Source organism: Capra hircus, chromosome 5 (assembly GCF_001704415.2).
Source record: "Capra hircus breed San Clemente chromosome 5, ASM170441v1, whole genome shotgun sequence".
NCBI lineage: Eukaryota > Metazoa > Chordata > Mammalia > Artiodactyla > Bovidae > Capra > Capra hircus.
Window position 1 is genome coordinate 113,433,377 of NC_030812.1, and position 12,503 is coordinate 113,445,879.

The following is a 12,503-nucleotide window of genomic DNA, read 5'->3' on the forward strand; positions in this document are numbered from 1 at the left end:
CAAGACCCAGCTCATTCTGCATCAGCTCCATCAGTTCCCTCTGCTAGCAGTTACTTTTGACAAGCGGCAGGGCGGGGGGTGGGGGGGGGCGGTGGGAGGGGCGGCCAGGGGGTAGGGTTGAGGGCGCGGAAGAACTTTGAAAGATCTCTATTACCTTTTCTCCTACTTGGGCCTCGAGCTCTTTTAATGTCCGACAGCCATTCATTTCATTCTCACCTCCCCTTAAAGACAACAATTAAAAACCTCTTGTTAGCATGTTTTCACTGAATTAACGTTTACATAGGACACACAGGGATGAAAATGATAAGAATTTCTACACTGCATATTTTTAAATGCAAGGTGTTTCTTATGTACTACCGTTTGCCAGAAGTGTGAACTCAGGCAAGTTACTTAGCTTCTCCAGGCCTGGGGCCCCTCTTCTGTAAAATGAAATACAACATCGACACCTCCCAGGGCGGTGCGGGGACTGAGTTAATTATGGCCTGCACTCCATGAGGCCTCATTCCATGGGTTAGCAGACATCCCGCTTTGCAGAGGAAGCTGGGCGGGCCAAAGGTCACGATGGGGAAGTGGAGGCCCAGTCTTCAGACGCGGGTGGCCTGGCCTTGCCGCCCCCTCCCCACCCAGGACTGCGACACTGCGTTCTGACCCTGCGGGCTCCCGTTCACGCCACAGTGCACGCTGAGCCCTGCTGAAAAGGGCTGAGCCTGGCTGAATGTCTGTAACCAGTCGCTTGGCTCCATCTGCTTGTATTAACTCTGATTTTGCATCCTCTGTCCACCCATAGACCGCTTCAGACTCCCTTTGGAATCAACCGTGGGGCTAGGACGGGGACAAAGAACACCAGATGCCACTTCACAGTATTTATCCAGCGCCTCCTGCACCCAGGTCTGGACAGCGTGTCGAGCAGAAGACCATTTCCAGTCTTGAAAAAGCTTAATGCCAGTGACGGTGACAGACAGGAAATAAGCAAGCAGATAAGCAATGTTCAGTTCAGTTCAGTCGCTCAGTTGTGTCCAACTCTTTGCAACCCCATGGACCGCAGCACGCCAGGCCTCCCTGTCCATCACCAACACCGGGAGTTTACCCAAACTCATGTCCATTGAGTCAGTGATGCCATCCAACCAACTCATCCTCTGTCATCCCCTTCTCCTCCTGCCCTCAATCTTTCCCAGCATCAGGGTCTTTTCAAATGAGTCAGCTCTTCACATCAGGTGGTCAAAGTATTGCAGCTTCAGCTTCAACATCAGTCCTTCCAATGAATATTCAGGACTGATTTCCTTCCAGATGGACTAGCTGGATCTCCTTGCAGTCCAAGGGACTCTCAAGAGTCTTTTGCAACACCACAGTTCAAAAGCATAAATTCTTTGGCACTCAGCTTTCTTTATAGTCCAACTCTCACATCCATACATGACTACTGGAAAAACCATAGCCTTGACTAGACGGACCTTTGCTGGTAAGTTGATGTAATAAGAAGTGCTGTGAAAACAATAAAGGCAGGCAGTGCGGGTGGCGTGGGGGAGAGATAGGGTAAGAAGGAAAGGCCCGTCTCCTGGACAGGGTGGACAATGGGGCATTGGGATAGAGACCCACACGTTGAGGAGCCAAGAGCCACTCTCTCGGAGGAACAGCTCTCTGAGCAAAACAAAGGGAGCACGCAGCGGCAGGAAGCCCAGAGGTGGCAGGAGTCTGGCATATCCCAGGGCTGGCACTGCGGGGGCTGGGGGACCAGAGTCCACTAAGCAGGGCCGAGGAACACGGGGTGAGCTCAGAGATGGAGGCAGGCAACCAGCCCGGCGGTGCGGGGGTCCCTGATGAGGAGCCTGGACTTCACAGTGGGATGAGGGGAAGACACTGGAGCTCTTTAAAGGGAAATTAACTTCATTTTAGATAGAACGAAATGGGCTCAGAGGAGTTGAGTGCTGGACCCAAGTTAAAGATGAAACCAGGAATCCAGCCTTACAATTCTCTGTTAAATGTCATATATTTAATACTGTTCTCATTAGGTCTTGAAGAGATACAAAATACTACAGGTAGCATATGTTTCAGATTTAAGGAGTAAAAGGTAGACATACCTGGGTACCCCCCATCAGCGGGCCCAGGGAGGCTGCCCCCCTCAACCTCAGCCTCCTCCCTCCTCCTTCTGCCTCTGCATTTGGTCAAGGCAGTTCCTCTGCCACCCCAAACTCCATCTCTGTCTCCTTCAAGAGAGCCCCATCTATTACCTGATACTAACTCAGTGACTCCAGCTTTCTTTAGATTGGTATTTCTTGGAATGGTATGTCTTTTTAAATCTCTTCACTTTTAACCTTCCTATAAACTTATGTTTAGGTTTTTCTTTTCGTGGACTTTACATTTAAATGGAATATTTATTATAATTACTGATATTTTCAGGATTTCCATTTGTCCTGCTTCTTCTGATTCTTCTTGCCTTCTTTTGGGTTGATCTAATGTTTATCATTCAGTTTTTGTGCCTCTTTTTTTTTTTTTTTTTTGAGTTTGGGAGTTACGCAGTCCATTTTTAATCGTGTAGCAATTGCTCTGGAAATGACAACCAGCATACTTGTCAAAGGGCCCCTCTTCAGACGGCAATGCAGGAGATGCAGGTTTGATCCCGGGGTCAGGAAGATCCTCTGGAGAAGGGAATGGGAACCCATTCTAGTACTCTTGCCTGGAGCATCCCAGGGACAGAGGAGCCTGGCGGGTACAGTATCCATGGGGTAGCAGAGTCGGACTCGATGGAGCAACTGAACTGAACTGCTTTCTTTAGATCAACAGTCCTAGGAAGGCAGTGATGGTCTTCCAACACATCATAGTTATTCATCCATTCGAGAGTCACTTTTGAACTTCCCTGTGGCGCAGTGGATAGGAATCTGCCTGCCAATGTCGGGGACACAGGTTTGATTCCTGGTCCGGGAAGACTCCACACGCCACAGGGCAGCTAAGCCCGTGGCGCCACACTGCTGAGTCCGAAAGGCACAGCTACGGAAGCCTGTGGGCCCAGAGCCCGTGCTCGGCGACAGGGACGCCACCGCAGTGAGAAGCCCACGCACTGCAACGGAGACCCAGCTAGCCAGAAAGAAGTAAATCGACAGATTATTTTTGAAAAGTCACTTTTGTGTAAGTGTTGCCCTTTGGCTTCTTTTTTTTTTTTATCTTTTTTTTTTTTTGGCCGCATCACACCACGCAGCATCTTAGGTCCCCGACCAGAGTATCAAACCCTGGGCCCCTGCAGCGGAAGAGCAGAGTCTCAACCACGGCACCATCAGGGAAGTCCCCGTTTTACTGTTTTTGCATCTTTTGGTCCTTGGGGTTCTGCCCCCACCTCTGTTTTAAATCTTGCTGGAGACGTGGCTTCTTGGATCCACAGGACAGCCCCTCCCATCGGTGGGCCGGGCCGGGCTGTGGTCTCTGTGTGCCACTCCCGTCCTTTGTCTCGCTGCGCTCTTTGTAAGAGCTCCAGTTACATGTTCTGTGTCTGTGCTACACTCTGCCTCATGGTTTCTGACCGATCTTCCAGTTCACCTATTTCTTGGGCTGCATCTCATCTGTTTATTAAATTCATCGCTTTAAATTGTTACTATGAGATGTAACCCTGACCAGAAAAGTATGTACGGCACATATGCGTAGTTTGCTTACAATGGAGGCAAACACCTGTTTAACAGCTTCTCAAATTAAGAATGAGAGCTGGGGCTTCCCCGGTGGCTCAGAGGTAAAGAATCCGCCTGCCAATGCAGGAGAAGCGAGTTTGATCCCTGGTCCAGGAAGCTCCTACATGCCGCGGAGCAACTAAGCCTGTGTGCCACAACTACTGGGCCTGTGCTCTGGAGCCCGGGAGCCGCAACTACTGAGCCCACGAGCCGCAACTACTGAACCCGCGTGCCCAAGACCTGTGCTCCACAAGAGAAGCCACCGCAGTGAGAAGCCCGCACATCACAGCTAGAGAGTAGCCCCCTTTGATGCAACTAGAAAAAAGCTCATGAAGCAACAAAGACCCAGCACAGCCAAAAATAGATAAATAAACACAATTTTTTAAAATTATAATTTTTAAAGAATTAGAGCCAAACACAAAGAGGCCCCATCTGCCCTTTTCCAGTTTAAATATTTTCTCTCCTCCTCGTAGTAACCACTGTCCCAGCACTTAGGATATCATTTACTTTTCAGTTCAGTTACTCAGTCATGTTCAGCTCTTTGCAGTCCCATGAACTGCGGCACACTAGGCTTACTTGTCCATCACCAGCTCCTGGAGCTTGCTCAAACTCATGTCCATTGAGTCGGTAATGCCATCCAACCATCTCATCCTCTGTTGTCCCCTTCTCCTCCTGCCTTCAATCTTTCCCAGCATCAGAGTCTTTTCCAAGGAGTCAGTCCTTCACATCAGGTGGCCAAAGCACTGGAGTTTCAGCCTCAGCATCACCCCTTCCAGTGAATATTTAGGACTGATTTCCTTTAGGATGGACTGGTTGGATCTCCTTGCAGTCCAAGGGACTCTCAAGAGTCTTCTCCAACACCACAGTTCAAAAGCATCAATTCTTCAGCACTCAGCTTTCCTTATGTCTAACTCTCACATCCATACATGACTACTGGAAAAACTATAGCTTTGACTAGGTGGACCTTTGTTGGCAAAGTAATGTCTCTGCTTTTTAATATACTGTCTACGTTGGTCATAACTTTTCTTCCAAAGAGTAAGTATCTTTTAATATCATGGCTTTAGTCACCATCTGCAGTGATTTTGGAGCCCCCAAAATAAAGTCTGACACTGTTTCTATTGTTTTCCCATCTATTTGCCATGAAGTGATGGACCAGATGCCATGATCTTAGTTTTCTGAATGTTGAGCTTTAAGCCAACTTTTTCACTCTCTTCTTTCACTTTCATCAACAGGCTCTTTAGTTCTTCACTTTCTGCCATAAGGGTGGTGTCATCTGCATATCTGAGGTGATTGATATTTCTCCCGGCAATCTTGATTCCAGCTTGTGCTTCATCCAGCCCAGCATTTCACATGATGTACTCTGCATAGAAGTTAAATAAGCAAGGTGGTAATACACAGCCTTGACATACTTTTATCTTCATTTACATTTATCTTTTGTCTTCTTATAACTTTACCACCTAGATATGTGTCCTTAAACAGAACAGTTCAGTCTGTCTGGTTTTGAACTTCACATGTGAACAGAAGTATTTGTTCACGTCTTCCTCCTTCACTCAGTGTTGCATCCACGACAGTCATTCAGGCTGTTGACTATAGGTATCGTTTGTTGGTTGTCATTGGGCTTCCCCTTGTGGCTCAGCTGGTAAAGAATCTGCCTGCAATGGGGGAGACCTGGGTTTGATCCCTGGGTTGGGAAGATCCCCTGGAGAAGGAAAAGGCTACCCACTCCAGTATTCAGGCCTAGGTCTATAAATGGGTGGCAAAGAGTCAGACACAACTGAGCAACTTTTCACTTCACTTCACTTCAGTTGGTGTTTTTGCAACCTCTTATTCAATAAATATGTATTAAGCACCTTTGCTGTTGCTGTTTAGTCACTAAGTCATTTCCAACTGCTTTGCCACCCCATGGACTGTAGCACGCCAGGCTGCTCTGTTCATGGAAATTCCCAGGCAAGAATACCAGACCGGGTTCCATTTCCTACTCCACGGGGTCTTCCCAACCCAGGGATCGAACCCGTGTCTCCTGTGTCTCCTGCACTGGCGGGCAGATTCCTTACCCCTGAGCCACCTGGGAAGCACAGTAAACACCTGATCTGTGCCAAGCACTCTCCTAGGGACTTGGAATACATCAGTAAGTCAAATGGATAAAGTTGCCTGCCCTTGTGGAGCTCACGTTCTATGTTGAGAAAGTCACACTTGTGTGTTAGCCTCAAGAGTGTGGGTGGAGTGACCTACAGGCTTATCTGGTGGAAGCATTGCAGACGCTGGGAACCACCAGTCAAAAGTGCTAAGATGGGAGCAAAAAGAATGTCATCAGTTTGGGAACACAATAAACAAGAGCAGAGCAGCACAGTCCCATCAGGAGGCCAGCCGGATCACAGAGGGCCTTGCAGTTTCCGTGGGATCACCTGCCTTTCGCTGGTAGCATATCTTCTAGCATTTCCCTAATCGAGATCTGCAGGAGATGAACCATCTCAGTTTTTGTCTGAAATGTCGTTATTTAATCCTCAGGCTTTTTTTTTTTTAATGTTTCTTGCTGTCTTTAATCTTCAGAAATTCAAAGATGCTGTCCAAACCTTTGAAAGTGAGCGTGCTACTTGCTCAGTCGTGCCCGACTCTTTGCGACCCCGTGGACTGTGGCCCGCCAGGCTCTCCTGTCCATGGGATTCTCCAGCCAAGGATACTGGAGTGGGTTGCCATGCCCTCCCCAGGGGATCTTCCCGACCCAGAGATGGAACCCACATCTCCTGTGTCTCCTGCATTGGCAGGCAGGTTCTTTACCACTGAGCCACCTGGGAAGGATATTCCAATGCAAAGGCTGCTTCGTTTTCCTACAAGTCAGTGTGAAGAAAGTTTACGAGATGGAGGTGAAAGGTAACCTTGAACATCACAGGCAAAGGAGCCAGATGTGGATCCCTTTTCCAAACAGTCTGATCCCAGTGGGTGAGCAGACACCATGGCAAGAGGAGGAAAGGCAGCCAGGGGTTCCCACAGAAACAGCTCTCGTTCTTATTCTTACAAATATAGCTTAAAAAAAAAATCTAGGAAGGCGAGTGTTTTAGCCTAGCACACTGCAGAGCTGCTCCCACAGTCTCATGCCTTTCGTTGTCACTGTTGAGACATCACTGTCAGTCTAATTGTTACTCCCCTGGAGTCAACCCCATTTTTCTTCTCACTGCCTTAAATATTTTCTCTTTGATTTTAACGTTCTACAGTTTCACTGTGATATGTCTAGATAGGCATCCCTTTTTATTTATCTGGCTCGAGATTCTAAACCATTACCTTTTCAAATATAGTCCCTGTCCCACTCCTTCTCCTACATATCTGGAAATTCACCAAGAAATATCACTGGGCCTTCTCTTCCCGCCTCCCATGTCCTTATTCCCGTCCACCATGTTTTGTATCTCTGTTTCTGCACTGCATTCTGGACACCACCTTCAGGCCTGTTTTCCACTCCACTGATGCTCTTTTCAGCTGTGTTGACCCCACTATTTTCACCCATCCACTAAAATTGTACTCTACAGTAGCTGTTACCTTTTGGTACGAGCAGTTCCATTTGTATTTCTTCAAATCTTTATTTTTGTTGCCTCTTGTTTTGCATTCGTGTATTGAATCCATTCTTTCATTTCTTTAAAGATATTAAAACACTGGTTTTAGATTCTGTATCTGATAGGTCCAACATTGCACGTGTTTGCAGATCTGATTCTACTGGATATGATTTCCATTTGTTTGCGGTCCTCATTCTTTGTCTCTTCATATGTCTTCAAGGTTTTCTGTGTGACACTTTATCTGTGGTTTTCTTTAAGGGCTGTGTTGTAGATGCATCCCTCCCTTGAAGGGCACACCCAGTTCAGGACCAGTTTTAAGGAAATTCTTAGCCTGAGACTTCTCAGACCACACAGGTAGCATTATCTTAGGTACAGATCTTCATTAACATTGACTTGTGATCACAATCTTTCCTCTATTCACCCAGTGCCAGTGTTGAAATTGGTAGGTCTCTGTGATGCAGATCTATATTTTGATAATTATCCTTACAGGACAGTATAGGGGTCCCCACTGTACAGGTACTGGTCTTCTCTTTGGCTTTTCCACCTTGGATACACCCTGGAGGCTTTGTCTCTTATCCCTTTCACTCCAAAGACCAAACAAAACTGGAGCACCAATTCACCAAGATTTGGCCAAGAGTTTATGGCAAAAACTGTCTTTATACAAAACTTCTCTAGATTCCAGTTCTTACCGCATGCTTAGCCTCTAAGAATTCCTTCCTCTTTCCAGCTCAGTAATGCATTAAAATATTTTACCTTTAATCCACCATTTTAGTTGTTTTCAGTGGAAGTGTTGTCCATGGAGGTAGCCTACCATAGTACTAGAAACAGAATTTTCTGTTCACTCTAACTGAAAGTGAAAGTGAACTCGCTCAGTCGTGTCCGACTCTTAGCGACCCCATGGACTGCGGCCCACCAGGCTCCTCCGTCCATGGGACTTTCCAGGCAATAGCACTGGAGTGGATTGCCATTTCCTTCTCCAATTCACTCGAATACATGGCCTTAAAGAATAAGATCATGGCATCCAGTCCTATCACTTCATGGCAAATAGACAGGGAAACAGTGGCTGACTTTATTTTTCTGGGCTCCAAAATCACTGCAGGTGGTGATTGCAGCCATGAGATTAAAAGACGCTTACTCCTTGGAAGGAAAGTTATGACCAACCTAGACAGCATATTAAAAAACAGAGACATTACTTTGCCAACAAAGGTCCGTCTAGTCAAGGCTATGGTTTTTCCAGTGGTCATGTATGGATGGGAGAGTTGGACTATAAAGAAAGCTGAGGGTAGAAGAACTGATGCTTTTGAACTGTGGTGTTGGAGAAGACTCTTGAGAGTCCATTGGAGTGCAAGGAGATCCAACCAGTCCCTCCTAAAGGAGATCAGTCCTGGGTGTTCACTGGAAGGACTGATGCTGAGGCTGAAACTCCAATACTTTGGCTGCCTCTAAGAGTTGACTCATTTGAAAAACCCTGATACTGGGAAAGATTGAGGGCAGGAGGAGAAGGGGATGACAGAGGATAGATGGTTGGATGGCATCACCGACTCAATGGATGTGGGTTTGGGTGGACTCTGGGAGTTGGTGATAGGGAGGCCTGGCGTGCTGCAGTTCATGGGGTCGCAAAGAGTCAGACACGACTGAGCGACTGAAATGAACTGAAACAATAAAGAGAATTTAGCTTCATGAGTAAGCTGGAAATCTTTCTAATTTACTTTAAATATTCAGTCTTTTGTGTTTAAGAAAGTAATGTATGATACTTTTCATCTCAAATTATTAGACTGAGATTTCACAATTGAACAAAAACAAAAAACTCTCCGCTTTTAGTTTTTTTCCAACTGTTGAGCTTTTTCAGCAAAGAATACTCAAATTATGTTACTTATCCCCCAAATGGGGATGGTTTCATTAGGTCAAGAGCATGAATATGCCTATGAAATAACCAGTCGTTCTTCTGAACGAGTCTGGAAGTTATCCTAGCTCATCATCGACAGAGAGCATCAGCAGATCACAAGTCCCAGATCCCAGAGCAGATAATAATTTGTCATTCTTGGTGGAGCTGCTGCACTGATTTTTTTTTTTTTTAAGTGTTAGTCGCTCAGTCGTGTCTGGCTCTTTGTGACCCCATGGACTGTTGCCTGCCAAGCTCCCCTGTCCATGGGGTTCTCCAGGCAAGGATACTGGAGTGGGTTGCCATTTCCTTCTCCAGGTGATCTTCCCGACCCAGGGATCGAATCCAGGTCTCCTGCATCGAAGGCGAACTCTTTCACCATCAGAACCACCAGGGAAGGACACAAGTTACCATCTTAGCCATTTTTACTGTACAGCTCGCTCAGTTGGTAAAGAATCCGCCTGCGATGCAAGAGACCCCAGTTTGATTCCTGGGTCGGGAAGATCCCCTGGAGAAGGGATAGGCTACCCAATCCAGTATTCTTGGGCTTCACTCGTGGCTCAGTTGGTAAAGAATCCGCCTGCAATGCCAGAGACCTGGGTTCAATCCCTGGGTTGGGAAGATCCCCTAGAGAAGGGAAAGGCTACCCACTCCAGTATTCTGGCCTGGATTATTCCATGGACTGTATAGTCTATGGGGTCACAAAGAGTCGGACACGAGTGAGTGACTTTCACTTTCAGTAATGTAAATATATCCATACTTCGATGCAAGGGATCTCTGGGACTTGCTCACCTCGCAAAACAGAAACCGTACCCAGTAATCAGCAATCCCCCTTCCCTCTCTGCAAGGCTGCACTAATTTTCACAACTGAGCTACATCCAAGATGGCTGCGATCATGAAAGTCACAATACCAGAATGTGCTAATATTTCAGAACCAAGTTTAATTCTGTTAGAATTGTTTACACAATTCCTGAGAAAATGAAGCTTCCTCATTAAGAGGCAGAATAATCTGAGTCAATAATTTTTCTACTATAAAACAATATTTTCTACCACACACTAGAATCAAAGAACTTTACAGCTGACAGAGACAGTAAAGTTCAGGCTTCAGCACTCTCGTTTTGCAGATAAGACAAATGAGCCCCACGCTCAGGCTACAGCTATGAGGACCTCATACAAAGATCTTCAAAAAATTTTTTCATTTCTAGCTATAAAAATATGATCGCTAGCCAATGAAAGACACTAAAAATGCATGAAAAAAAAAACAAATTTAAAATGTGGCATCTTAATACTCTTACTTCAAAATTTAAATTCCTATTTCCAAGGAATTCCCTGGTGGTCCAGGGTTAGGATGTGGCGCTTTCAATGCCAGGGTCCAAGTTCAATCCCTGGTTGGGGAACTAAGATCCCACAAGCCTTGCAGTGTAGTGGAAAAAAAATTAAATTCCTTATTTCCAAATATGAAAGGCCCCACATAAATATGTTGTTCTGGGTGTGCTCAGTCGTGTCTGACTCTTTGTGACCCCACGGACTATAGCCCTCCAGGCTCCTCTGTCCATGAGATTTCCCAGGCAAAAATACCAGAGTGGGCTGCCATTTCCTTCTCCAAGGGATCTTCCAGACCCAGAGATCAAACCCGAGTTCCCCGCATCTCCTGCGCTGGCAGGCAGGTTCTTTACCACCAGCACCACCTGCGAATCATGTTAGTCTGGTTTTAATTTGCTGTGTTTCCACTTTGAATACAATATTATTTCTCTTATCCTGAAACATATCCCATTTAGACATCAGAATCTTCTCTAAGTCAACTTTTTGCCTGAGGATTGTATCTGTTGACATGGTTAGCTCTAATGTGCTTGTGTCCTATCTCACATCACTTCAAGTTTCACAATTTCATACGAGGGAAGAAAAAAAAAACTTACCTCTTTATAACATTGATACTCAGGTCAATTCCTCCAAATCTGGACAGGAATACAAGGTACGGAACGGCCCCAGAACTGGTGAGGGGGATCTACACCCGAACAAGAAGAATGGCAGCTCGTTAGCGAGTTCAGGGCCAAGCCTTGGGCAGCACAGCAGGCTTCGCTGAGCGGGGCGGGCGCTCCAGGAACGCTTACAGCCACTCGGCCCAGGCATCTGAGTCGGCAGGCGCCCTCAGCAAACCTAGCACGAGCAGCAGACACACCAGAATGCCAGTCTGTGCTCAACTAAAGCCACCAAGCCCTCTACAGAATTAGCTAAAATCTAGGCCCATCTAACCAGGAAAGACTGAGGGCAGGAGGAGGAGATGGTTGGATGGCATCACCAACTCCATGGACACGAGTCTGAGCAAACTTGGAGAGACAGTGAAGGACAGGGAAGCCTGGTGTGCTGTAGTCCATGCAGTCACAGAGAGTCGGATACAACTGAGCGTCTGAACAACAACAGCAACAGGTCTTTCTAAAGGATAAAGTAGGGGCCTCCCTGGTGGTCCAGTGGCTAAGACTCCTCGCTCCCAGTGCAGAGGGCTTAGGTTCCATCCCTGGTCAGGGAACTAGATCCCACATGCCTCAACTAAGACCCAGCTCAGCCAAATAAATAAATGTCTTTTAAAAAGATAAAGTAACAGTAGCAGAAATATATTCTAATATATTTTACATATGTATTTATATATACGTGTGTGTGTGTGTATAAATATATATATATTTCCCAAGAATCTGAGGCCACAGCACAATTTACTCTCTGAGTATCATGTACCCTTTCTACACAGTCATATGCTTTTAAGGTAGAAAAAAAGTTATTTTTAAATCTAAAATCCTACAAAGGACATCATTGGGCCAGGTGGGTTAATACGGACTCTAGATTAAATAAAAGTATTACTACCTCAATGTTTACTGAAGTTGATAAGCGTGCTGTGATTAGGTAAGAGAACAGTTCTTATTCTTGAGGAAATACACACTGAAGTATTTAGAAGTAGAGGACCAATAATAGGACTTCCCTCGTGGTCCAGTGGCTAAGAATCTCCTTGCCAACGCAGGGGACATGGGTTCGAGCCCTGGGCCAGGAAGACTCCACGTTCTGTGGAGCATCTAAGCTCATGTGTCACGGCTGCTGAAGCCTGTGCTCTCGAGCCCGAGAGCCACGACTGCGGAAGCCCAGAGCCCAGAGCCCGGGCTCTGCAGCAAGAGAAGCCACTGCAATGAGAAGCCTTCACACCGCAACGAAGATTGGCCCCTGCTCAGAGCAACGAGAGAAAGCCCGTGCGTAGCAATGAGGACTCAGCACAGCCAAAAAACAAAGAAAGCACCGTTAGTGTAAGCAATTTCGTCTTAAATGATTCAGAAGAAATTACATACACATTATTTGTGTATTTCAAGTATATATCGCTTGTATATGTGCAGAGGGAATGAGAGATTCCAGGAGAAGTAAATGAGGTTAAATGTTCACAGTCAA

General features: G+C 46.2%; 1 protein-coding gene across 1 annotated transcript in view; it reads right to left on the bottom strand.

The window, feature by feature from the left end:
• Nucleotides 1-12,503, bottom strand: part of EFCAB6 (EF-hand calcium binding domain 6) — a 257,461-nt gene that overhangs the window by 201,551 nt on the left and 43,407 nt on the right. Inside the window, exons 5-6 of the mRNA XM_013964311.2 lie at nt 10,994-11,082; nt 155-221 (exon numbers count right to left, since the gene is read on the bottom strand). Of these exons, the coding sequence (XP_013819765.2) occupies nt 155-221; nt 10,994-11,082 (156 nt within the window). The remainder of the gene's footprint in view (nt 1-154; nt 222-10,993; nt 11,083-12,503) is intronic.